Source organism: Anarrhichthys ocellatus, unplaced genomic scaffold, assembly GCF_004355925.1.
Source record: "Anarrhichthys ocellatus isolate YVR2014 unplaced genomic scaffold, GSC_Weel_1.0 scaffold18, whole genome shotgun sequence".
Lineage (NCBI taxonomy): Eukaryota > Metazoa > Chordata > Actinopteri > Perciformes > Anarhichadidae > Anarrhichthys > Anarrhichthys ocellatus.
This window is the reverse complement of record NW_022280048.1, coordinates 4,365,900-4,393,537: the sequence shown is the minus strand read 5'-3', so window position 1 is coordinate 4,393,537 and position 27,638 is coordinate 4,365,900. Positions and strand designations below refer to the sequence as shown.

The window sequence follows — 27,638 nt, the reverse complement described above, 5'->3', positions numbered from 1 at the left end:
CACACAATCGTCCTTCTGGAGGACATATGTAAATCAAGCTGTCATCATCACGGGAATGTGTTTTATGATCTCAGGCTCAGCTTCCACCATTAACAAAGCATGACGGGTGACATATCGCTAATACTGTGAACATGCCATTCTTTCTAAGTGCACGACATTTCTGGACTTCAAAGAACTGAATTTGTTAACATCTATATTTACAGTCAGCACTACAGCATTTTATGGATAGTTAAATGTGCCGGGGTAGGATCATCTTTAAGAAAATGAGGCTGTATATTTATATATGCTACCAGGCATGGCAAAACATGTGTTGAAATACAAGTGCTGATCATGAAAAGCATTCAGTGAAGTCCCCCACTAAATATAGTTGACTTATGTCCAGGGGCTGATCTGAAGCAAGCACTTTTGAAATGGTGACTTTGGGGTGAGCTTGTAGTCATAGAGAGAATGTATTTAGAAATGAGTAACCGGACGTATGCTGTGCTGTAGAATACCAGAGTAGACTTAAGTCATTTAGCAGTACATTGATGTAAGCAGAAACAAATGTATACAATTAATAACATCAATATTCTTTCTGACATGAGTACACCACCTGAATTTAATGTTAATTTATAAAGGTCATTATCTACAGCATTAAGTGGGAGGTGCTACGCTGAAAAAATTTCTTCTCTACATGATCAATGTGCGGTACATACCACGGTCTTTAATGTGATTACAGAAAACTGCACATCGCAAAACATGCAACATTATAGTGGGAAATAAATCACTCAGCAATGGGTGTGAAGCTCTTAAACTGATTAAAGTACACATATATCGTCTCCGCTTCATTACATAGAATAGCCAGAGAAAAACACACAAAAAAAGTTAGCTGGTTGGGTAGGTTTTTAATAACTAACTGTGTAATCCGCTTGCTGGTAAGTTGGTGTCAACACATCAACTGCAACTAAAGAGATAAGTTGATTTAACTCGGACTGTGATGCAACGCGTTGATAATTTCACTTCCGTTGCTTCTATTTAAGGCTCAAGTAGATGACAGTAGACGACAAAGGTTTGCAAAATCATCAAAACCAGTTATGAATAATGTTGTAGCAGTCACGATTGTTCCAGAAATTGCATTTGTACTGTATGTAATGTATTTTATGCTATTCAGCATTTTTTTGCAATGGTTGTTGATTATGTCAGCATTTCACATTGTCTTTCTCTCCTTACTATACTGAACATGGAAAATAATTTAGATTATCAGCACAAATACGGTTCTCTGATGCTTCCCTAAGTTACTCTCCCTCCTTGTCTGGCGTAATAAACAGTGATACTGGCTTAGTGTGTATTAAATGGTATTCTGTCAGTTGTGCAGCAGAGAGAAAATGAATTTCGCCGAGCATACTGTTGATGTGCATAAACGGTGAGAAACTGGAGAGCCTGTAAATGTCTAACAGAGGCTGCTGCACCGGGGTGATTTATGGAGTGTTGTCATTTGTTGTAGATAGCCCTGCAGATTTTAGAAATCCTTGTGACTGCTCAAAAGTGAAAATCTGTTTTGTGATTATTTTGGATAACTTCAAACAAAACGCTTTCAGAGGTGCATGTGGAGATGCAAAATGCTTCTGTACGGTTCATTTGGGTATCTTTGAGGCAAAAGAGACGGGAAAGAATGTGTCCTGTCCTTGGACTGTAATGTCACATATGAAGCCTCGTGTGAACATTCAATATCAACATACTCACAAAGTCCTAAGCACTGTCAATGTAATGCTTATAGAATGTACTGTAGATCAAGACATTAGATATCGACATCACCCTAAAAAAGACATATTGTAGCAAGAAATTCAGAAAATATGCAATGAGTGAAGAAAAAAAACAGCAACACATGACAGTATAATATCATAAAGTACAGCCTTAAAAATACAGTGTATTTTAATACAATAACAAGAACAAAATGGAGCTTTACAAATATTGCTGAGCTATTGCATTACATTGTAGGTACGGTAGTGTTGCCCTGTATGTAGCCAATCAAACAAATACAAGTTTATTGTTGTTGTTGTCAAAATACATTTCAGTTTGCACAAGGGAAGGAATTAAAAAGTATGATAACTTAAGCACCAGGATAGTCTGATTAGGTTCATTTTGTTTCATCAGATGTACAAAATATGAGAACTAAAGGATTTTGCATGTCATTGTGTTTGGTTTAGATTCTTTTAAAGCCCCATTGTTGGGTTTGGTTCTGCACAAATTGTACATATGCGCTGCATATTAATGTATGTGGACATTACGTATAGGCAAACTCAGCTCGTGTCTTCTAATCTGCTCTCACCTCTAATGTACAGTACGCTGAAAGTCGCGTTCATAGCTGCACAACAGCACAGCTGTCTCTCAAGGCTCCATTATGACTGAACTGAATATTTATCACAATGTACTGTTGAGGAAGTTGACATGAGCCTTTAATGGTTCCAGCTGAAGGCGCATTAGCGTATATATTTTGCAGTTTAACGATCGCAGAACATGAAAAAGCCTTAAAAGGGTGCCAGGGGTACAGGGATGTGAGAGCCTGACTCTATCTGTAAGGCAGCTTGTAGCCGTAACTGTAAGCACCTGATCCCTGGCCATATAGGCTGCATTCATTTCACCACTGCCTGTTCATCCTGCAGCCGTGTCATCAAAGCATGGTCACCTCTCCCTGTCTGCCATATACGCAGCCTGGGTTTTACTGATCTCATTTCCCATTGACCCAAATGAGCCCCAGCTGCAGCTTGATCTTGTTTGTAATGGAAAAGCAGTAAATGTAGCCATGAAACTGCAGATCAGTTGCAGTGAGACTGGTGAGTAGAATGGACACTTAATTGACCGAATATGAAAGAGAGATCCCGGACATGTGAGAAAAGCAGGAGCTGCAGCACTTTATGTTCAGTTTCTAATGTACTCTACTGTATGTAACAGAAGTGTAATTGATCTTTAAGGCTACGCTTTGTGTCCTATGAGGTAATGGACTAAATGCTCTTCACATACTGTATGCATGCAGCCATTTACAAAACCGCTTCCCACACGGTAGCTTTACCCTCTGCGAACATGACCGCTGATTAATGCGTGCAGGACATCGGCTGCAATCTGCATTTTGGCAGCTACAGCCATCAAGTGATGTATGGCAGCAGTTCTTTCAAGACCAGTTGACGCTTTTGCAATACTGAGGACAATCTCTTAGTGTGTGTGTGCTGCCACATGTCAGATGGCGGGCCGCTTTGCGTACAGGCGGATAGCACAGGCCGTCGTAACTCAGTCTCAAAGTAATGCCTATTCAGCGCAAAACAGGAGTGTGTTGTCAGAATCCCAGGATGGATGCTGGGAATGAACAAATGGTATCTATCCTGATGAAGAGAGAACCCCCCCGTGATATATTTCAGAGGAAACACAGGAAAAATGCTCAAGCTGGGCACTTTTCCCTTTTCCCTTCACTTAGATTTTCCATTTGAATTAAATGAGGTGTGTATGTAGGCAGGCAGAGGGGGGGCAAGGGTGGTGAGATATAGCATGCAGGAGAAAGGACATACTTCATCTTCACATTCAAAGTGTTGTTTTCAGCAACTTTGAAATGAAGGAGAAAAATGCTGATAGAATTGCACTGGGATGTATTGCAGCGGACTGCAAAGTACAAAAACCCTGGGTCAGACTTTGGGGAGGCATCCTGCATGCTGGGCTTTTTTCCCCCCCATTTCCACTCTCCTCTTAAGGTCCCCAAGGACACACTTTTTTTGAATCTGCAGTGATTGATGGGAGGTGTGCCCTTGACAGGGCCAGGACAGGCTGGCCAAGGGCAAGATGCAGCTATCCAATTGTTTCACGTAGATAAACAGGGAAAGAAATGTCATTTACAGCATCTGGAGATAGATGCTGTCATCCTCACTACCAGGAAGCACGCTTAAAAGCCCACCTCGTTATTGAATTCCAACAGCCGGGCCGTATGAAATGGGTTTCCACATAACTATGATTTGTGCATCGTGCAGAGTTGGAGGGAAAACAAACGGGATGAGAGAGCGTAGATGTTGAAGTCAACAATATACGAAACATTAAAAACATAAAAGCTGGATATTGCGGTTCACAAATACCCTTAAGGTCAGAGATCTTGATATTAAGTATCCTTTGTAGTTGCATCCTCTCTGATGTTTGGCCTACTGTGTTCACTACTATACTAGTATCCATCTACATAGAACTATCTATTCTTTGACTTTGTACCACTCTCTCATGGGTATGCGATTGCTCAGCATATATACTCGAACATTTTGCATATTCAACCACTGTTTGTGGTTCATCTGTGAGTTTAATCCAGTTGCAGTGTCATGTCTAAAATATACATCTCCGACAAAAAACATTAATTTCAAGTCAAGATGAAATAGAAAAAAAAAATGCATTTTTAACCATTTGAGGTCACATCCCCGGTGATGTTGTCGGCCTATTTAACAATATATGGAAAACATTTACAAAAAAGCAATTTCTTCATATTTATATATCAAAATCCAATCATCTCTTCTTCCTGTAAAACAAAATATGATGTGCGCCTAAGTAAGCTGGTACCAACCACTTTCAACCAATAATATCATGACGTCCATTCATCAATTAATCTGCAGCGACGTGGGAGGTGTGTGTGTGCGGAGCCACAGTCCTCTGTACCTCCATATTGTGCTACATTCTAAGCCCGCCCACTTTTTAGCTGTCCATTTAAATGCAAAGGATTTGATTACAATCCCTCTACTAACTATACACAGCTCAAATATTCTGTTCCTCTCAGGAACACTCACAGTACAGAAGCTAAAGATGCTCAAACCTACGTTTCTACTGGGACTTTAAGGACGCCACAAACACGCGGTAGTTCCAGTCAACACAACGGTCACCATTCAAATTTGAACTGCGGATAACAATAGCAACATAACTGTCTGCTTTGTGCTGCGTAGACCTTGGTATAATCGTGATTGTGCACTCTGAGGTGCTCTGGTATAGAAAATAACCTAGACACCATTTTGTGTTTTGTCACTTACTGTACATGCAACTGTATGTGCTGGTATTCAGTGTCAATGCAGGAAGCAGAGTGATATGCAGGTCCAAGCCGTTTCACAGTAGTTGCCAAAATTTATCCACACTTTAGTACTTAAGGTAATGTATTGAGACATTGAGGGTCTGTCATATGGATTTTGCATAGATCCTTACTTAGGCTTACATAGCATACAGAGCGTGACTATAGACAGATGGGGCCCTGTGCGGTTGGGGGTCCTGTAGAGAGAGAGTGGGCACTGTGACAATGTGTTGAGCAGAGAACGGGCCTTTGCTATGGATACAGATTGGCACCTTGAAAACCCTCCTGTGTTCAAAGAAGAATTCACTTAAATTAAAAATGCCGCCATTTGCTATATACGCCCTCGAAAAGACAAATTTTATAATTTTTTCAGTCAGTAGCAATCTATAACAAAATGATATGCTTATTCTACATAAACAATAACAACTATAAAGAAACTATAAAACTAAAACTAAAAATTAAATGAATAACTCCTTATTTTCTTTGGCATTTTGTCATACAGATATGCAATGATGATTGCTGAGTAATGTTGATGTTGTAAAGTCTGTATTTGATCATGTGACGAGAGGATACGATATACGATAGCGTTCTGTTTGACCTCTCTACTTTAGCCTAAGGAGCTCATTCGACTGTAGAATCCAACACAACGTGGTAAAATATGTATTCACCAAATGGTGTGTGTGTGTGTGTGTGTGTGTGTGTGTGCGTGTGTGTGTGTGTGTGTGTGTGCTCCCTACCTAGTAACCAGTGCACACTGGGGCCCGTCGTGACCACCTTGCACCACTGATACAGCACATTTTGCGGCGTATGATCCCTGTAACTACCTTGCAATGACAGCTGCGTTACAATCATGCGCATTACCTTAAAATGAAGCCGTAGCTCCAAATATTGTTATCATAAAAATTAAATAACTCCAGCCGCTGGCTGTTTTTTGGCACTGTTTTTAAAGTGCATGCTTTCAAAAGATGATCCATTATTCACGACTGGTTTTGTCTGGTGGGTACGTGGACGTCGCGGGTACACTGTGGCTGCTCTTATTGAGTCTCAGATTCAGTCAACGACCACTACGCAAACATTTGCTCACACTTAAACGTGTGTTCTTGTGTCAACCTGACGGGTTGTTTTTCTGCTGATTTGATTGATAATCCGATGGCTCTATTGATGATCTCTGTATAGTCGAACATTCTGTCCTCTTCACAGCATCGCTGCTGTGTACATCATACATGTACAGTGTAGTCCACTGTCTTCTGGACTGCCGTCATTTACTCCCTGCAAAGTGCTCATTTAGTTTATAATTATTGCTGTCTGGTCTCCATTAAGAGCATCTGGAACAGATCCGTTCATTTTGCCTCTACAGTTCGAATATAAACGTACGGAGCTGACGAGCTAAACTGTCTTCCTCCAGTCACACGGCACACCTTCTCTATTTCCCTCCGTCTTTGAGCACACAATATCACTTTTCCTTTTGATTCCAATTTTTCCATTTGGTCTCTGTGAGTATCTTATCTTGTTGTCCTCACTTTACATTTATGTGGGTTGTTTTTGATATACTATTTTCTCCTTGTTTTTGAGTCTGTCATTTAGAGCCTGTTATCCAGCTCTGTTGACTTTTGTTTGTCACGTTTTTTCTTTGTTTTGTTTGAGGTGAGAAGGTTTTTGTTTTTTTGCGTTTCTTTTTTTATCTCACCTGCACAATGTGACTTTCTCTGTTCCTTTGGTGTCCCATCCTTTCATGTGCAGATAAATGAACTCTAAACTCTAGATGGTGGTGCGTGAGAAGCAAAGAACATTAGTCAGATTCATATGGGTAGAAAATATTATGTGACGCACGTATTTCTCGGATTCAATATTCTCATCACTCTCTTACATCCTGGACTGGTCAAGTTAGTAACGTTCATTTTGTAGCTGTCATTTGTAGTTTTCTTTTAGGCCATTTGTTGATGGCAGGTCTACACAGATATGACGGGAACACCCAGAATCCAGTTTAATACTGGGATTTTTATCTTCATGGCATTGGAGAGATGAGGGGAGATATATGGGGGATGACATGCAAAGGTCTCGGGCCAGACGTGAACCAAGGACGTTGCGATTCATCGTCGGTGCCTTAACCCCTCAGCTTCCAGGGCGCTCCAGTATTTCACATTTCATGGTCTATGGTTGCCTTCCTAAAACATTCTTTGGTCGCTGTAATTGTCATAACGGCTTGAACAAGCGAGTGGAAAGAATCAGAGGTAATAAAAACATGTTCAAAATGGCAGCCAACAACATGATCCCCTTTTCACTTGCACGCACACCAGAGTTAATGTATTGGTCACAAATTAATATATTAATAAAGAATTAATTCATGAATCCTAGTCTCTTGAGACACATTAGCCATGATCGTTGAGGAGGATCTACACATAATTACCACAGGTTAATGTAATTACGCAGGCAGCTTCGGCAGGACTTGCCATTACACGGCACGCCACTGAAGCAACTGGGATTTACTGCACATGTAGGGTTACTCAGGAGATTAGCTTTGAAGGAGACAGAGACTGTCCTTTCAGAAAAAAAGTGCAAATATCTAAAAATCTTTACCTTTCCCACTTGGTCATCCTTCAAAATGTTCACTTCAAAATCATGAAGGGACATGGAAACGATGGCATTGATTAAAACTGCCAATGTGTGACCTGCTGAATAAATCAGGTCTGTAAATAAATGAATTAGAAGTTGGACCATAAATTAATCATACACTTCTTTAGCCAATAAGTTTCCAAATGGCTTCAGGGTAAACCCTGTTAGGAGGACACTTTGTCCTCAAATGCCCGCACTGTACTTGGGCTTTTTGTTATTTATTTATAAAGGAACTAACCTCCCAGGGTCTTCTTTTTTTAATTTGAGTTTAAAACATTAACGTGACATCACACTATCTTGTACCTTAACGTCCTTTGTTTTGTGCAGCACATGGCCGTCAAATCCAGCTCTGCACGTCTAAGTTATGTCCATTTGATGATTCCCCTTTGCTGTTTCCAGTAAATACATCTCACCGTTCAACTGAAGCTTACACGAGAGCGGGCATGCATTTTTGACTTACTTCCATTTTTAGATATTTCCAAAAAATGGACTAATTATTTCACATCTTACGCAATATAATTGCACTAAATATTTATTTTATGCTTTTAAACTATATTTTATTTACCTGACTAAGCTGAAATATACTAAATGAAATGTAATTATATTAAACCTTCTATTGTAGTTCGTTTTCCATCCCTTCGGAGTACTTTAATAATGTTCCTCATGGGATTGTAATTTACGAGTTGGAAAGGCAGCCGTTAATATGCTTAGTGTTTCATAATTCACCGACAAAATCTGTGTATGTAAGTAGGAAGCATTGTTCTTATGCATGCAGCGTCTTAGTGTGGAATCAAAGTAGGTTTGATATATCAGGTTGGAGGTTTGTGACAGGATAGGACGATAAGATGAGGCCACCTTTACTTATCCCCTGTCTCTCTGGCTTCCTGTGATGTACTGCCTCTGCTCTCCTGTTTTACCTCATCGTTTTCCTTCTCCTCTGTCCTCCTTCACTCACAGAGCTGCTTTAATGATTTCCCGTTATTCACCAGCTATCACTAATCTTACCTTGTGGTTTCTCCATCCATACAGTAGTTGCCATAACAGTGTGCTGTATATTTAGAGCTGTTCGGCAGCGTTAGTGATAGAAATTTATTACCCTCAGACAATGCCGGAAGCTGCATTCATGCCATGTAACTTTTATGTGATTCGGAAAGTCCCATCGAGATTGAGAGCTGTTTATTCAGGGAGAGCTGAGTACATGCTAAAACAGAATACAGAATGCAATATATAGTAAATAGTCAAAGTAATAAATATAATAAAATATATACAGTATCATTCACAATTACATGCATGTAATAATATGTTCAAGGGGGGATTAACAATACTAAAAGCATGGCGAGGGTAATAATCGTATTGGCTCAAAGATAAATAAAAAGTTACGCGATCATTTTGAAGCATTTGAAAGTTTTCTGAACAACAACTTGTGACTTCATACAATAATAGAAACTGATTGATATAGAAGGTGTCCAGGTTATACGACTGAAGTTGGAAATGTATGACACGATTAATTAGGCGTCAAGAAAAATAACATGAAGCAGAGCAGCAGAATGAATCGCTGCATCAAGACAGTTGGTCTCCTGCTGGCCTGTTGGGCAATAAAACTGAGCAGCATGGCTTACATCAAATCACACTGGGGACGCGACTACAAATGCTGAAATATCAAGTGTACCGTTTCCAACATTAACCTTTTTACTGCAAACATAATTATAAAACAACAAAACCCTTTTATATCTTCCTTTTTTTTAACTCTGTTTTGCCCGCTGTTAAACTCTAACCTAAAACATCCGAGTCTGTTCATCATCGTCTTCATATGAAAACCTTAACGAGGTGTAATGCTGTACTGCGTTACATATATCGAGTTAAAAGCACAGAATGTCTTTGACTGATTGAATGGTTGTATTTTTTTTAATATATCCTCTATTCAATCAGAAAGGTTCCATTGAGATACAACATCGGGTAGGGAGTCCTGCACCAGATGAGCAGCGCTTAAAAAAGGTTTCATATACGTCCAGAGGGGGACGGATCATCACGAAAAGTGTACCAGAGCACAGCAACAGACACAAAACATGCAGGAATCAGAGGTTCAAATCATCAAAGCAACATCGTTGCAACAACATTGCCGAGAAAAATAGATTTTTAAATATTTCTGAACATGTCAAGAGAGGGAAAAGATTTCAAGATTAAGTTTGTCGTACAGCTCGTTTCCAGCTATTCCTGTCATATTCCAGTTATACTCAGCTCTGTTGGGGTGATTGGGACCATGAGGAGAGTTTTCTCTGATGATCTAATGTTATAGCTAATATGTCAGTAAACTGTACTGTGATATTTTACCCAGTCAAGCTTTTGATGAAAATGAAAACCTAACTCGATCGGGATATTTAATATGTATTTATATAAGTGGCAAATATGAATTTAAAGTATCTTTTTTCTATATCTATTTTTCAGTTTGTAAGGCTTTCAAAGCAGGGGACAGCATTGCCGTTGTGAGAAACAGTGATTGCTGAATGTCTGTATATGAGAAATACATACAACAGTGTTTCCTAATGCAAACAAATGACAGTGGAGGTGTAATATTGTACTTTACCAATGTTTTACCTTCTGTACTGCCACGCAGTAACCAAGCATTTTATTTTGAAAAGGCTACCGCGGAGCACTGTGGAGGGGAGACAATAGCACGACTTATAAATGTTTTTGAATATTTATTAAGACCACATGGTGGCTCAGCGGTTAGCGCTGTTGCCTCACAGCAAGAAGGCCCTGGGTTCCAATCTTGCCAATCTGTTGGAGACTGTGATCTTTCTGTGTGGAGTTTACATGCTCGCTCCACGTCTGAGTGGGTTTCCTCCGGCTGCTCCAGTTTCCTCCCACAGTCCAAAGACAGCAGGTTAGGTCAACCGGAAACTCTGAATTGAATTGCCCGAAGGTGTGAACGTGTTCGTCAGTCTATATGCGTGTTGTCCCTGTGATAACTGGTGACCTGTCCAGGGTGTACTCTCTGCGACCAGTGCATGCTGGGATATAGGTTCCAGCTCCTCGCAACCCTGAAGAGGAGCACGTAGAAAATGGAAGAATGAGTATTAAAGTATATAATGTGAAAATATTCTTCTTCATTTATGGCTATAAAGAAAAATAAGAGTTTATATGCCTTACTTATCTATAATTTTTATTTTATGTTGATTTCTGAATTGCGAACTAAATACAGCACCACGCAACGCAAGTATTCTGTGAACGGATATTTAAGGTCCCGAAGGTGCAGCATGAATAAATTCACAAGTTCCCTATATGGGGAACTCTCAATGTACTCTCAATGTATGCCATCCATATAACCAATTAGGTAAAAGCATGATGATTAGTCCAATTCTATTGATGATATGTGTTCGTAACCAGCCTTTAGGTTCCACATATACTGAGATCTAAGTGAACACTTTTTGAAAAATATAATTGCCAACTATGTTTCAGGATATTAGGAAGGGTTTTACATACCCATTGCTGATGTACACTACTAGTGTCAGAGTTCAAACTCAAACTTCTCACATTTACACAGGAGCTCAATTGGAATATCTTAAGCGTCTAAACCTTCCGATAAGCTCATTACAGCCAAATGTAAATGTGTTTTCCTGAGTGATCATGATCAGAAATCACTTACCAATGTAGGCTACAGTGATGGAGTTGAGTTCAATTGACCCTTCATAAACACTTTTAGCAATTTTCAGGTGTCATTGTTACTTTTTTAAAGACCTTCTCTATTTAGTCACTGTCGATGCCTATCAAAGGTTTTTTAAACCTTTTCTGCCTTAAAATACAACTACATTGGTTGCTTTCCGCCGCGATGGAGAGAATAGATGAGGTCACTGTATTAAATGCAGGGGGAGAATTTGCTGCGACGTAACGTGTTCTCTTTGTTAATTTCTTGGTAAAAAGGGCCTCAGGAGGGCAGTGGCCATTGAAAATAAAAGCAAACACAGACTCGACTGGATAAATCATCATGCTCCTCTTGCAACACTGTGGGGGAAATGCTGCACAGTTGCTATGGAACCCTGTGTTGCTAGGCAATGGGTTGATTATCAGAGGTTTTTTTTTTATGTAAGAGGCAGAGTGGTGTTTTCTTCGCTGTCTACCAAATTTACTTTCAAAACTGACAGGTTTTTTACAACTGACAGGATCTATGGAATAACATGACAACGCTGTCCGCCATTCAAATGCAATTCATCCAGTTTGATAGATTCACTCTCTCCGGACTGGAGTTTGTGCCGCACTGAATATTCAAACGCTCCACATGAAATGTAAACACCATGAAAGGTTCCACTGGTAAACATCGATGTTGGGGAAGAAACGGTGCTTCTCCTTCCAATGTATACAGTACAAAACCGTATATATGTGACTGTAGCTTCATTTAGAAGCCTCTTTAATCTGATTTCATCACGCGCCGGTGCTGAATGGGGTGCATCGAGATGTCTTCTCGTTGGCTGAAAACTCATTTTTCTTGGCACAAGTACAGAATCAACCCAGATATGCCAAAAGATTTAATTCAGTCCCTAATCTCAGCACCTGTTTGCTGGTAATTTATGCTGCTCCATTTATTAAAATATCCAATTTATAAGCAGTGGAGATGGTGAGGGAATATCATAATGTTGCCCTCTTGTGGTTGCATTCAGATATCAGGCTGATTAAGTCTTTTATAAGTGTAGAAAGTAATCTGTCTATTTTTATTGTTGATGTTGATTGTCTTTCTTTTTTTTAAACAGCTTTTGCATGGCACCTTTCTTTTGTTTTCAGACATGTCATGAGATTAAAGGGCAGGCTGAAAATCACTGCAATTTCTAAAGCAGACATTATTAATGTTCATAGTCTAAGAAACTATGGATGTAATACCCTTTTGAGGTTTGCAAGTTTGCCAAATACAAAGCACAAGCAATGGATATCAGCAGGGAGGTCCGACTCTCTCCGCATCCTCCTCACATGCTTTCTGCCTCCATGTGGTCTTCAGATTCCATCCATAGTCTGACGAGGGACTCCTCCCCTACTGCCCTTATGTCTGATGAAGCCAGCAATTCTTCAAATGGCAGACATATCTTATATTACATTTCACAAGACAAAAACTAACAATGGTCACCCTAAAGCCAGAGTAAGCAAAGGTGTCTTGTCCTGCCAAACTCCAGTCTAAACATTAAGTATAAAGTCTAAACATTAAGTGCTGCTTTTTTTCATCAGTAAATGAGTATACAGGCAACGCTGGCAAACATATGAACCATCATGCAGTGGTTCCATTTCAGTGCAGTGCAAGTTTGTTTGTTTGTTTGTTTATTGGCAAGATTCTAATACATATATAAAGAAACCAATATCTGAATAGGAACAAATATGTGTACAGTAGGAGCTTTGGTTGACATTGACAATCCATCATAAAAGCACTTGATGATTGGTGCAAATGTTTCAATTTGAAAAAACAAACAAACAAGATGACCACTTCCTCACACTGAACTTATATTGTTTTCATATGAGCTTCCATTACCAAGGAAATCATTAAATAGGCCAGCCTCACCGCCCACCACAGTTTAGCTTGTCTGCCCTGAGGCTAGATGAGACCGTCAGACTTGAAGCGGAATGTGGCAACACATTGTTGGAGTTGAGAGGACAGCATACATACATAATAAGCGGAGAAGGAATAGGATGAATAAATAAAACAGCAACTGTCAACAAGCACTGGAAACACGATGAGCCTAGCGAGATGCATGACTGGCTGGTTTTTTGATCCATCTGGGGAATCTAGATCTGGAATCTAGCAGCTATCGTCATCGCAAAGGTTCCCAACCGCGCTACTAATTCCCTCATCCGTGATCCCGGTCAATCATCCGATGCAGACACGCACTTTAGATGTTGTGAGGATGGTGTAATAATTGTAAACTGTTACCATGGGGATCATCAGGGAGGCAGCACCGTTCAGTAAGCACGTAATGTAAATGCTACAGCGTTTAGTTTCAACATGCAGCCATGTTAGTATTATTAAGGAGGCATTCCCCAATAAAGATAAGAGGAATTAGGCCCATGACACCCCAGAAGGCTAAGCTGTAGTTATTTCCCTGCTTACAATATGTACACAATTCCATCAAGCATCATTGCTTTTTTGAAGAGTGAATGCCATTTTATTATGCACTAAAAATACCAATTGTTTTTGATATGTTGTTTAATTGATCACCTTTCGTTCTGCTAGATGGCTCTTTTGGGACAAGGTACTGTCAAAGCCATTAGCATATAATTTATACTCTAATAGGAAGGATATCGGCTGAGGTAATGATATCCAGGGAAGCCAGCTATACCGTTACACCATCGCAGAGATTGATCATGAATGATATTTTCATTAAAGGACTAGTTTGTGTTTGTTAAATGTCCTCTCAGTAAATGAAACAGCCTGAAAACAGATGCCGTACAATCGTACGAGCACTGTCAAGGAAGTAGGAAAATACCTCTCCCTTTTACAAAACTCTATGTCAGTTTCTCAATCATTTTGCACTTAGTGATCAATATCTCATTGGCACGGAAGTGTATGGTGGTCGTCTTTTTTTCTTCTTGTTGACTGTCGATACACTGTCAGTTCTCCAGGTCTCTCAGCTCTACAGGAATTGAATGTACTCCATGACTTGATTGTGTTGCTCCCAGACCTGATTCTCTTATTCTATTTAATAATAGTCCCCTCTGTTGCCATAGAGGAAGCTGGAGGATAAACCGTACGTCCTGACTTGCTGCTCACCTCCAGAAGCCCCACTGCTGCAGCAAACAGCATGTTTGTGTTGGAATATCTTCATATGCCCTGAGCTCATTTTTGATAAGGGTTGAGGCTTAGTCATTTTTTTGTTTTGTTATCATAGATTGATACCTGTCCTATATTAGATGGATAGTTAGTTGCCATGGTAATACTTGCAAAACAAGGGTGTAAGAAAACGTAAGACTGTGTCATCACATAAATGACTCATTCTTTAAATGTGTGTGTTTTCTTTCACTTTATTTCTATAGTTAATCATGAGTGAAAGGACAGCAGCAGTGCGAGCCAGCAGGGTTCTTACATTTCAACTGTTGTACAAATTAAACAAACAAGCTATAAAACAGGTTAATTAGTGAGCTTTAGATGCGCCGATATTGGCGGATTGTGTTACCTTTGAACAGAGCCAGGCTGGCTTTGTTCCAGTCTTGATGCTAAGCTAAGCTCTCAGACTGTTGCTGTGTGCGTATGTTTACCCGACAGATGACTGTAACTGTAACTGTACCAAACTTGCAAATGAGCGAATTTCCAACTCATCTTTTTATGAATTTAAAGAAATCACTGCAAAATGCTGCCATATTTTATATATCGTAAGGCTGCTAAATAGTTATGATTGGCTATTGAATTTAAATAGATCTGTATAGATGCCAGTGTCAGTTTATGAACTGATAGAAAGACACTAAGATGGAAATGCTCCTCCAAAGTTAAATGTCTTCATTGCTTAAAGACAAACCCTAAATCAGTTGCCCTCTTCTCCTCTTTTATTGGTGCACTGGTGCTTTTGCAGCGTATATCCACCAACAATTGTTACCACCCTTTGCAGTCCCTTTGTGCTCATGGCAAGCATGTGCATTCTCGTGTGCATGCTGGTAGTTTGTGTATTCCGTACTCTGCCACACCTCAAATGGTTAAAAACCCCACAGGGCACCTTTCATTTTGTAAAATTTCAGTAAATCTGTTCTATTGTCTGAGCGCTGTCGCTGTGCCCATTTCTACGGGGAGGGGGCCGCACGCTGAGTTCAGTCAAGTGGCAAAACTGGTCGACAATTAGAGATCAGTGCATATTGTTTTCTTTGTCTAGTTTGTTTTAATGGACTCGCATCTATATCCAGCCCATCATCAGACGTTTGTTGAAAGCTATTCCTGTTGCGATATTGGCCTGACACTGGTATAAAATCAGAAGCGTGTCGACGCATTCAGTAGATTCTTGGAAAAGTAGTGGAAACTGTTTAACACGCTGATACGATAATTGTTCAGAGACAATATGGTTTGCCTGGGGACGGTATGTTCTCTTTCACTCACTCACTCCTTCCTTTTATATAAAATCCAGACAAAAGGATAGACTAAAGGATGACTGTAGTTAGCACTTTGTTCTTCTGTTCATTGGTATTCTTTTTTTATATCCAAATATTAACTGGTAAAAAAAAATCTAGCATTTTGGAGACAATGTTGGAAATGGTGGTTGACACTGAATGGAGAAATGCTTATTTAAAGATGTGAAGTAGTGTTATTGTTCTCCCAACTTGTGAAGTACAAGTACAGGTGGAGCTTGAAAAAAAAAAGAAAAAGGCTGTGGTGACAAAGTGAGTGCCTCCGTTTCACTAAAGATGGGTCAAAATATGCAGAAAGAGAGAGAGAGAGAGAAAGAGAGAGGAAGAGATTTGATGCTTTCTGTTTTCATCTAGCGAACAAATGTACTTTGACATCTCTGGGGAAAAGTGTTACTGGTTGCCTTCACAAAGTGCGATGGAAAATGGCTCTACTTTTTCCCTTCTTTTTTTGTTTTTGAAAGAGATGGGTCAGGGAATATGACAAAGCTTCAGGGCATTTAGCGTAGTAGGTGGAGTGGAGGGGGAGGAAATAGGATTACAGAATATAACAGGGAGGAGAGATGAGCCTTTTTTTTCTCGCTGAAGTGGTTGGCTAGTTAATATTTTAGTACTTGAAGAGAAACATCATAATTAACCAATATCTGCAGGAAGAAGTACATGATGTTTATGTCATTTAAATGAATAAGAGTTAGTTTTTAAACTATTTGTGTTGTTTGTCTTTTTGCCATCTGATGGACATATTATGGTCAGTGTGTCCACGCCAATGATGCATCCAGTAGTGTTAACCTCAAAACAGAAAGGCCCCAGAGTCTTACATCAGGAGTTCTCTTAACGCTGTGATGTCACAGATGAGTACAGTCACGACTGTCTCCCCTCAGGCTTCGGGGGAGTATTTCCTGACCCTAATACCTCAGTAGAGAGCACACGATACTACACGATACTACATACAGTAGTTTTGTGTGCAGCAGAGGTTACAAATAAATTACTAAATTGTGATCATGTTTTTCTAATTTTAAGGTTTATCAAAGCTTTGACCAAATGGTCCAGTTGACATCATTAATAAGATGTTTTATGATCCATTTACTCACATTAAATCAGCTGGTTTGGCTGCCTGCACACAGTTCCATCAAAGTGCTGCGAGTTGGTTCCCATATTTCTTTCTTCAGTGAACTTGAGAACAAACCTGCTAACTTGTGATTGACTGGGGCCGCTGGAGAGCACCAATACTACTCCGTCGACTTGTTAACGTGTGCATAAATTGCCCAGCACACAGCTGCCGCATGTTTTTTTCAAAGCAATTTGCAATGTTATAAACCCAGGTGGTGTTTAGCACATGTATGCCAATCCACTTTTATTTGCAAGCTGCACCACAATAGCTAGTTAGAGTTCAGATGGATTCATGCAGTGTGCAGTAAGTTTAGTTCGGGCTGTTAATGTGTATTCATAGGATTTTTGCCTCTAGGTTTTTAGCAAACGGTGCTTAACGCTAGAGTCGCGTCACTTGAGTAAATGATTTATTTGGAGTGGTGTTGGTGCAGACACAGACTCAACGGTCCCTGCGGTCTGAAGGTGGATCGGATCCTGGCAGTGCGCCCGGCAGGGGGGCGTATAAGTCTGCCCAGGCATGCAAACAACCCTGTGTTAAACCACCTGTTTAAGCCATATTTGCTTTGGGTCAGTGAGACGTGGTTGGACTTTGCACGGGGTGCTTGGACCCCGTTATAATTTCATGCAAGGCAGCGCGTGGCGATACACTGAATATGTGCTGATACAAAGCACAATTAAATGTGTATTAAACTAAGTGGACATCACGCTTGGTGAATTCTCACCTATAGGAAAACAAAAAAAAAGAATTTCAAAGGAATTTTCCTTTGTTTCATCAGAGCAAACTGCTGCGGGACTAAAGCATACTTAATGAAGTTTTACCCAACAGTGCAAGAGTTTCCACTGGCTAATTTGTACATCAAACTAAATGCTGGTCAAATACTTTTCATGAATATTTCTGTCAAACAAAATGTTTTTGCTCAGATGTGCTCATTCCTCTCTTATTTCATAAACTCGCATGTACAATGAGCTCCATTCTCTCAGTAATTGAAGCCAGACACACGATTTGTGGGTCTACGCTGTTATTACAGTGATGAACACTATAGTTAGAGAGGGTAAAGTGCAGACTGACAGTTTTGATTGGACTGTATTTTTAGCCATATCTAATAAAAAAAGAAGTATAGTCGTATGGCCTTTTCATGCACTTAGATTCTTTATTGAGGGTTATATTGTCAATTTTTAGACATTGTCAAAAATATTTATGGGATCTGAACTGTGCAAGTCTGCAACCCATAAATGTCACCATAACACATGCTGTCTACAGTAAACGTCAAGATCTTTCCATTCTTTTGGCATTTCAAAGCGTTATATTTTGAGAGGATTCAGAAGAAACGCTGAGTTGTGGATCTGATCTGGTCAAACACAGACAATACACACAATATGTTGATTTAAAAAAAAACCTGGGCAGTACATCCATCAACTGAGCATAGAAACGCATCACCCCATCTTCTGTGAGTCACAGTGACCCATAAGAGTCTGTACCTTATCCTAAAAAATTAAGAAAATCAAGACTCCTATGTAACGCTTGCTTCAGCTCATGGCTGTCACATTGTGCAAGATACGACGATGTGAGGGAACGAGACCTTGCAAAGTTTTAAAGAAGAGAGTAAATGTGAAAACAAGTGATCTAAACAGATGTGCAAGGCAAATCCGACAAAGAACAAACAACTAACTTCTAGCTGCTTTTGATCAGGATTATTAAAAAAACTGTTAATTTCTCGTCATTAGCATCTTCTGTTTTGTTCTTGATGTGTGCAGTGAGTCAGAGAAAAAGACGAAGACAAACAGTGACAGAGAGAGGAAGGGTCTACACGGATGGAAACGGGGAGGGGGGGATAAAAAATGCACATAAACACGTTTAATTCCTATTTGAGGTTCTGTACCTCCTGATTGTGATGATACATGCAAAATGTACACGTTTAAGTACAGCTGTTTTCTGTGTTGTTTATGATCCTTATGCTAATGTCACTGTGATACCATGAAACATTATCTGAATATACTGATTCAGCACTGCCTCATAAACCAATCACTGGAATGTTTCTGCTGTTTCTGCTCTCTGCGTCAGCACTTCATATTTTGTGGCCTGATCATTCTCGCTGAAGCAATGTAAGGCTGACACGGTTCGACGGGGGGGGTTAGGTGTTACAGATAACATTAGGACTAAAAAATGCATGAAAGGACAAATAATTTGTAAAGATAAAACACTGAGAATCCGCGTCAAAAGAATCTATTCACCCACAAAGTCCACTGCCTGGGGTAACAGCTTCTCGAGTGCTGGGGTCTGGTTGTCTTTACTTTTGCTGCCTGCTAGAAAAAGTACAGAGTAAAGAAACACATGAAAGAAAGAAAAACAAGTAACTGTGAATAGACTCCAGCCCTCTCTGCAGTTCTTCGTCTAGCTTCTTCAGTGTTACTGTCTGTGTTGACCAAGCAGGTGTTGTAGTGTTGTCTCTATTTGAACAGACATCTGCAAGTGAAGGCAGGATCTGTAGGCAATGGGACAAGATTTCTGTATCGGAAGCGTTCTAGTTTCTGTGTGTAATCCGTTTGTAGTCCGACTATTATTGACCAATCGCTTTTGAGCAGAATTTGGTAGCATGCAGTTAAACAGTCTGTATGGTGGGCAGAAGAGGGGGAATGCATTGGCAGAAAGGCCATCTCGGAACCCATTGGCTATTGTCTGACAACGATTTAGCTATCGAAACATTCAGAACTTAACAAAGGAACCCCATTCATACTGGTTATTGTCCCCAGAGGGTAAATCAACGTCAAATAAGGTTCCGAGATTGGTTGCAGTGAGATGCTAATATTCTAAAGTTCATTTGGATTTAATCTCATCTGAAAAGAGCTGTAAACAACAACAAAAATGAACTCCAGGTTAGTCTTAACAGGAGAGCTAAAGGGTCAGGGAATACACATCTATCACGGCAATTATTCAAAATGTGTTTCAAGCACACAGATGTGAAGCATGTAATTGAATATGTTGCACATAAGCTTATCCGTGTGATCATACACAACATAGTCACACAGTATGTCTGAAGGCATGCTACTCATGGTTACAGTGTGGGTGTGAATACTGAAGTGGGCTAAGTGTTATCTGCACATGTAAGGGAGAAGATGTGCATAGCTGTTTACATGTCTACAGCATGTACTGTAATCATGTAAATTAGACAGTCTGCTCTTCCTGTTCCTTGCTAGCCCAGAAATTAAGATGGATGAGTGCATTTTCCCGGTGTTGTTTAATCAGCGTATGCTGAGAGTCGCTGGTCTTTACTTTCTGTTTTATAGACTTTCTGAACAGCAAAAACAGATTTTAATGTTTCATCGGTGTAGTTCAAAAATGTCTGAATCCATTCTTCTGAGTTGCAAACATTTTCCACGATGGAAAATCTGACGTGTGAATTTAACATAATCATCATCATCATCAACTACTCCATCAATATACTGTGCGTGGTGCACACACATTCGAAGCACACCAGTTGCATATTATCCTTCTTGTACTTGACAGCTTTTGCTTTGTTTCCTCAGGTCCTCCAGTCAGCGTAGGAATGAGCATCAACATAGCGAGCATCGACTCCATCTCAGAAGTGAACATGGTAGGTTACAAACTTCTTTGTGTCGTGATCCCTCATTGGCTTCCCACCTACAACTACTGCCAGTTGTGATTGTTGGACAAAATGGCCTTGAACTACTGATATTTAGCTCATATTGTAATCCTTACACTACTCTGCCAGACAGCACATATTGTTACGCTCTGACACAGACTTTGGAGCAGTCACGAATGCAGGCTGAGTTGTGAAGAAGGCAATATGGCCGGTGTCTGAGTGACGTCATTCTGTCTCATAGCACCCTCTTTATTTCACTCAGCTTGACTCCTCCCACATGGTGCGGCAGATTTCCTTTTCAAAATGTTCTGTGGTATTCTTTATTCTTTTGTTTGTTGGTCTCGCTTTTGCTTTTGAAGGGATCGAATGATTTTCAACCTGTTCAAATCCACAGCATGCTGTTTTCTTTGATTTGTTGATGATCTAATTAAGATGTCTTCTGGTGCATCTTTCAATCATGAGATCATAGTAGGAACATAGGAACCCTTCTTATTAATGATGAATCAAATGAATGCTTATGTTCATGAGGGGTATATATATATATATATATACACACACAAAAAACAAACAAAATGACAATGTTTGTCATCGGCTTGCTATTGACAGTCAAGTGTCAAAAAAGATTAGTGCTCTGTGTCATTTCTATTTCTGCATTTGAAATAGCACATTTTTAGTGACAGATATGGTCGAGAGCGTTGATGAAGTTGTTTATCGGTAGCGTGGCTGAGTGTTGATTAAGACCTGGTTGTTCTTTCACTTAATCATGAAAGATTCTTTTCAATACAAAACACATTGCATTGTTAATTACAAAACAGGGCGCAAGGGTTCGTATTAATAAGTAATGCCCATTGATACAAATCCTTCCAAATCACATGTATCATACTTCTGTTTTTATATCACTAAACATCTTTGGAATGAAGAGAAAAAAATACTACAGGTGAAATATTTACTCGGATAATTGTTGAAATTAGTCCAAAAATGAGTAGGACAGAGCCATGCAGTTTGAACGTGGAAAGTGGTATTATGTCTGTCAGTATTAGTATTTTCCCTCCCAAAATGTGTTATGCTATACTATGATACAGTTTAAAGTCTGGGGTGTTGGGATATGTAGTGTTTGTCTACATTCAGTCAGGAATGTAGACAAACTCCCAGTTAGATACAGACAACTCCCAGTTAGATACAGCCTAATACAGGAGTACTAGCACAGCTGTGTTTATTGGTTTGGTACCCATGTACTATTTTACAAATGCTGAGCTGAGCTTTTCTGATTGTGAAACAATTTTCATGATCTAAGACCATAAACACAGTGTTGGAGTGCCCTCATGGCAGATGCATTTCTGTTATTGCTGTTATTGCCTGATCAGAGTCGCTTATTCCTCTTTTTGCCCTTCCTTAAATGACATTGTGGTAAACTACTGAATAGAGGGATTATAGATTGAAATGTTTTTAAATGTATTATGTCTGTTAGTACACACCATCTTGTTTGTGCTCTCATATGTAACATAAATTATGTTACTGTCTGTCAATTGTGATTTTAGGATTATTAAAGGGTTTTGTTTTGCCTGTGATAACGTCTATATTCACGTCTTACTCCCATTTTGATAAACCAAACTCACTCAAATCAAGCACTTGTCAGACGATAGCTTTTTTTTGCTAAATTCTTTCCGTAGCTCATGACCTTGTGTACAATTGACTTTTTTTTTAACTTCACATAAGTGTTTCTTTCTCTCCAGGACTACACCATCACAATGTATTTCCAGCAGAGCTGGCGGGATAAGCGTTTGGCCTATAATGAGATGAAGCTAAACCTGACTCTGGACAACCGTGTAGCAGACCAGCTTTGGCTCCCTGACACCTACTTCCTTAATGACAAGAAGTCCTTTCTTCACGGTGTGACGGTAAAGAACCGTATGATCCGACTGCACCCAGATGGCACTGTGTTATACGGGCTGAGGTAAGATGTTTAATTCACCCAAATGACAGTATTGTTCCACAAAAGTGAGAACTGTTAAGAAAACTGATAACACATGATCAGTGTTAATTGTTAAAGTATGACAGAGTTTGAACTAAAACAACGTGCGTTAATGCAATACTATGTAACTTTTTTTTAAAGAACTCACACATTCATCCTCTTACAAATGAAATGTTGAGTTCTTAGGCAATAAAAGCCGCTTCAATACACTAAGGGGTTTTGCGGCGATAGATTTACTGGCCTGGAGTTGGAGTGGTCAGAGTTCAAAGGGGAGATGTCACACGTCTTATCATTGGGGTAGAACACAGGTGCAGTTAAATCTGATCTGCACTTGGCTCATTTATTGGCGCACAAGCGTACCAAAAACGTTATGTTGGGCCGAGCACAACGAAAGAGCACCTGAGCAAACACCATTCCTTTATTTTCAGTGCCGTGTTGTAACCCTGCAGCATCACAGCTAGATATTCACTTCACCAACTTTATGACTCCTCTGCACTTTCTTTGCTCTTGCAGTCCGAAGTTAAAGAGAGTAGGTGAACTGCCCACTCTAAATTGCCCGTAGATGATTTTAATGTGAGTGTGACTGTGTGCGTCTGCCTGTTCCCAGCGATGGACTATAGAGACCTAGTCCAGGGTGTTTCTCTGCCTTTTGCACAGTGCATGCTGGGAATTACCCAGAAAAGGAAGGTGGTACGGTATAGAGAAGGGATGGATGGAGTTTTCGTGTCTTTTTAAAATTTTGCTTTCAGAAAGATTTAATAATGCAAGAAAATGGAAATATAGATATACAGGAAATGTATTTAATTTGTGCTGGGATAGGCTTCACCCCTCTGTGACCCTAAACAGCATTATCACATTCAGAAAATGGGTCGATGGCATCACCAGTACTTAGAAATCTAGAGCAAGAGCGAACGGATGGAAAGGACGAGTGGTACTTGCCAACAGGAAACTGCTGAAGACCCAGACAAACTCCTCATAACTTTTGACTGCTGCCTCACATGTGGTGCCAGAAAAACAAGATCACCGCTGCTAGTGTTCTGGTTTCAATTATGACACATTTATTTTTGGCAAGAAAAAACGACTTTAAAGTTGTATTTATAAAGTTGATAGTCCACAAAGTTCTAAGTGTGACTCAGGACAAACACAAACAATATTTTGGAAGGAGAGGGGTACATTAAATCCAAGACACTTTGTCCCAGAAAGGCTAAAAAAAGGTTCAAAATACTCACTACCTCAATGTCCCAGATCACTGTGACAAACTAGACAATTCAGTCAACAGTAAATGCGCACAGAGGGACCCATCTAGATTCCCCAGGGGATGGCTAAAAGGACGACAGCGTCCTGAGGTTTGTTGAAGCTCAGAATGGAACGCTGCTTTTCTTAACACAAGTCATTAAAATAAAGTAGTTTGATGGAGGCAAGGAAGCTGGGAACGTGTTTTGTTCCATGAATAAAAGAAAATGGAAGTGACAAGGTGTAGATCATACGGAGTAATGAATTATTAATGCAATAATCAGTATTCAGAAACTCTGAATTACTGAATTGACACAAAAGGAGATTTGATGGCAAAAAATTTTTTTTTTTTCTTTTTCCTTTCATGACTCTTCACAAGGTATCAGCTTTGTGGAAATGCAGTCTCACTGCTGCTTTAAAGGCTGCGCTGCAAATGTCTGCTTTTTGGATGAATCTCTAAGGTTTGCTTTTCACCCTCTGTGACAGTCGCACATGGGCCTGGCAATGTACAAGTGCAATCTTGGCGCAGCATGGTGAGAAGGGTCTGGATGGATATTTTAATTTTTAGAGGACTACGTGAGCAGGTGCGTGTTTTAAGGCCAATCAAATCACCTTCTGTCTTCCCCCTTCTCCTGCTGTTTAATGGCTACATCCTACAAGCAGTTTTAAATAACGTTATACTGTAAGTAAGAATAACCCATTTGTGTAAATTCTAATTTGGTATTAATCAATTAATTAAATGTATCATTGATTGTTTTAAATGTGTACCAGATGAAAAACTTGACATGTGTGCACCTCCACCAAATAAAGCAAGTGGAAACGGGATTCATTTCAAGCCATTTGGTGCCAACATTACACTGTGCCACCTGATCTGAATAAACATTCCCAGCTGCTCCACCTCCGCACATCCGGGTTCCTTTGGAGCCACAAAAGTACCAAGCAGACACAAGCATAGTAACATGGACTTGTGCCTGAAGAAAATAGCGTTACACCTGCCTTTGCACCTCTACTGGCTTTGTGCCTGCATGAAACAGAGAGCGAAGGCTGTTGCCAGGGACACTAGCATCTTCCAACACGTTGACTTCAAGCATACTGCACATCGGTTTTACTGTTACCATCACCCACTGCAGTAATGGCAGATGGCATCAGGCCCTTGGTTCTGTCTTCCAGACCATTTTTTTTCAGCAGTGTACAATAATTAGAAGCGGTGCATAATCTACATGCCATGGTGATTTCAGGACCTTTGCAAGCCTGTCAGCATGCAATTAAACCGCTTTGTGAAAATGTTTGACTTTGCCCAAGGGTTGTGTGGACATATTTTTTCCCCCCCCGAAATACAATAGATGTAACTTTAACAATAGATGTTGTGTTCTCAGTTCAATTCATTTGAATGCTGCGCCTCTCGAGTTTGACCACTCGAGGTTTTCTTAAATGCGTTTTCTTGTAAAGACCGCCTGTTTGAATCCATCCCCCGTGCTACACCTGCACACAGTAGAATGCAAACTGTGGACAATCGCATTACACACACTGCTGCACCTACTGCTGCGCTCTCACCTATCCACTCACTGTGAAATGTGCTGGTACTGGTCTTTTTTTATTTATTTTTTTCAAAACAATTTTTACCTTGAATCCTAATTTTTAAGTACAAGCTCTACTACACAACTGTGTTCACATTTTTTTCATCCACTGATCTCGTGTTGAGCGTTGAATGGTGCGTTCTCCATACCTGCAATCTTTATTCTCTGGATAAACCAAGCACATTACAAAACAACAAGTTTTTTAGGGTGCATTTTATTTTCACCAGGATTGTTTTATATTTCTACAAACAAAAACGTACATGTATGCAATGTTTGCTATAGTCACATATAACTTTTGAAAAAAGCAATTTTAAGTGACAGAACTACAAATAATTTTGTATTTCACAAATGTACATATGCCCTTAATTCCTTTCTCCTTTCTTCATAAATTCTAAGAATAAAACAATGGAGGAATGATGGTGCACTGGAAGCCCAAAAGTCAAATCAACTCACGTCCCTAGAAGGAATATTGCTTTCGCAAACCTTGCTTAAATTGACATTTTTGAGACATACCGTAGTTGGTGTTTTATTTTTAAGTGAAGAGGAGGGAGGGGGCCGGACCTGAAGACTGCTGAGTGGTGCAGCAGAACGTTTGGGTGTTGCAAACAGACAAAGTCGTTCGCAACGTCAATAAAAGAAGTCGGTGTCAGTAGAAAGTGTCCGGCCCTGTGTGCATGACAGAACAGCTTTTTTTCGAACTTGCCAGTGAGTCGAGGGGCTGAGTCATCCATAAAGAACTGACAACCCAGGTTTTGTAGTGCACGTGGTCCTGAGAACATTGAGGGCTTTTTTTGAGGGAAACGTTTGCCAGATGGTGATTTCTCTCTTCCAATCTTATGTACCTCTGTTTATTAAACCATGGTGTAGTACTATGATCTTCTCTGGTAAGCAAGCTGCCTCACAGAGAGGGATACAGGAGTAGACTGTCTGTGTAGGTGTCAAAACTATTGCTCATATATCTGAAAGCCTCCCTGTCTGTAGTGCTGAGCCTCTTGGATCCACCTCCAGGTTGCTTTTAGTCACGTAACGCGGGCACGATACATGGTTTGAAAAGCCAAGAGTGGCCTGTAGAAATGAGTGGAACTCACCTTTTAGTTGTGAATCAAAAGTTCTTACTACCTCAGACACTACGCCCTACTAGTAAATCTCTTTTTGTGTGTTTTTGCATTGTAATCACATTAAAGAATTTATATTTACATCAACGATTCTCAAACTCTTTTGCCCACGATGTAGGCGTCTCACACCTCTTAGTAATAATGACAGTGCAATACAAAACAACTAGCATTGCATATCATGTTGCAAAATCTGCAAAGTGAACAGACCGCTGAGTGTCGGACTGCAGTGGCTGCTCAGGTCTGAGGTTGCTGCTTGACCGTCTCTGGTGGGACTGGAAGTTGCTGACCTACATCTGCTGACATTTCCAAATCCCAGGCCCTCGCAGTGAGCCGTCCCAACTTGTGCCTACTCAATGAGGATTCTCTCCTGACTTGTTAACTGTCACATATAAAGTCAATTGTACTCGTCCTGACTTTTTACCCCCTCTCTGCTAGGGTGTAAAGGGGGGGGGGGGCTGCTGCTGTTGCTGCTGCCAGGGATTCACTGCTTCATTGTGCTGCCAGGGGGTATTGTCTTTAAAGAACAGATGGGTCTTGACAGGTGATGTCTTCCTGTTAATGATCCTCCATATTTCACTTACAAGATGCATTTTTGGCATATTTTCTTTTGGTGATGTAATTGTATTACCACTACTTCAACTTTTGTACTTGATACATTTAATAAAAAGGCTGTGCTTAAAATGTGTTGGAAATCTGTAAAGTTCACTCTAATTAGACTTAAAGGCCCTTAAATGTAATTTCACAATCAGCGTCTTACTCTGAATAACAGGATCATACATGAAGACGTTGAGATTTATTGCCAAAGTTAGAACAGCTTTGGTTGTCTCAGATTAGAAAATTCTGTATGTCTTTATTCCTCTGGGTATAGTAGCTAGTAACTTAGATGTTTATTGGTTTACCACCGTCATCCACCGCTTTGCAGAGAAACACTGTGGAAAAGACAGGGGTTTTTTGCCTAGAAAACCATGATTGCCTAGTGACCTTTCCTATTACTGTAATTAGGCATGATGTTGTCTCCTCACAGTGCGTGTCAGTGGGGGCCCTGCTGTACACTGTGAGGCAGCAGGGCGGTGCAGCACAGCACAACAGAATGCAGTTTGAGCAGCTTAGTGCTTGTGCAGCAGAATGCAGCTCAGTGTCATTGTGAATATAATATACCTGTCACACATTTTGTTTATATATTATTTTCTTTACCCTTCTGGTGCCTCCTGCTATCACGGACCCAGAGGCTCCACGTGCTTGTGTGCTTATTTGGCCCAATCAGCTTCAGCAGAACAT

The 27,638-nt window shown here is 40.1% G+C and overlaps 1 protein-coding gene across 2 annotated transcripts in view; it reads left to right on the top strand.

Moving 5' to 3' along the window:
- Positions 1-27,638, top strand: part of gabrb4 (gamma-aminobutyric acid type A receptor subunit beta4) — a 49,342-nt gene that overhangs the window by 10,980 nt on the left and 10,724 nt on the right. For both annotated transcript variants that reach the window (XM_031856909.1, XM_031856910.1), the window contains exons 3-4: positions 20,387-20,454; positions 22,197-22,417. In XM_031856909.1, coding sequence (XP_031712769.1) covers positions 20,387-20,454; positions 22,197-22,417 — 289 coding nt within the window. The remainder of the gene's footprint in view (positions 1-20,386; positions 20,455-22,196; positions 22,418-27,638) is intronic.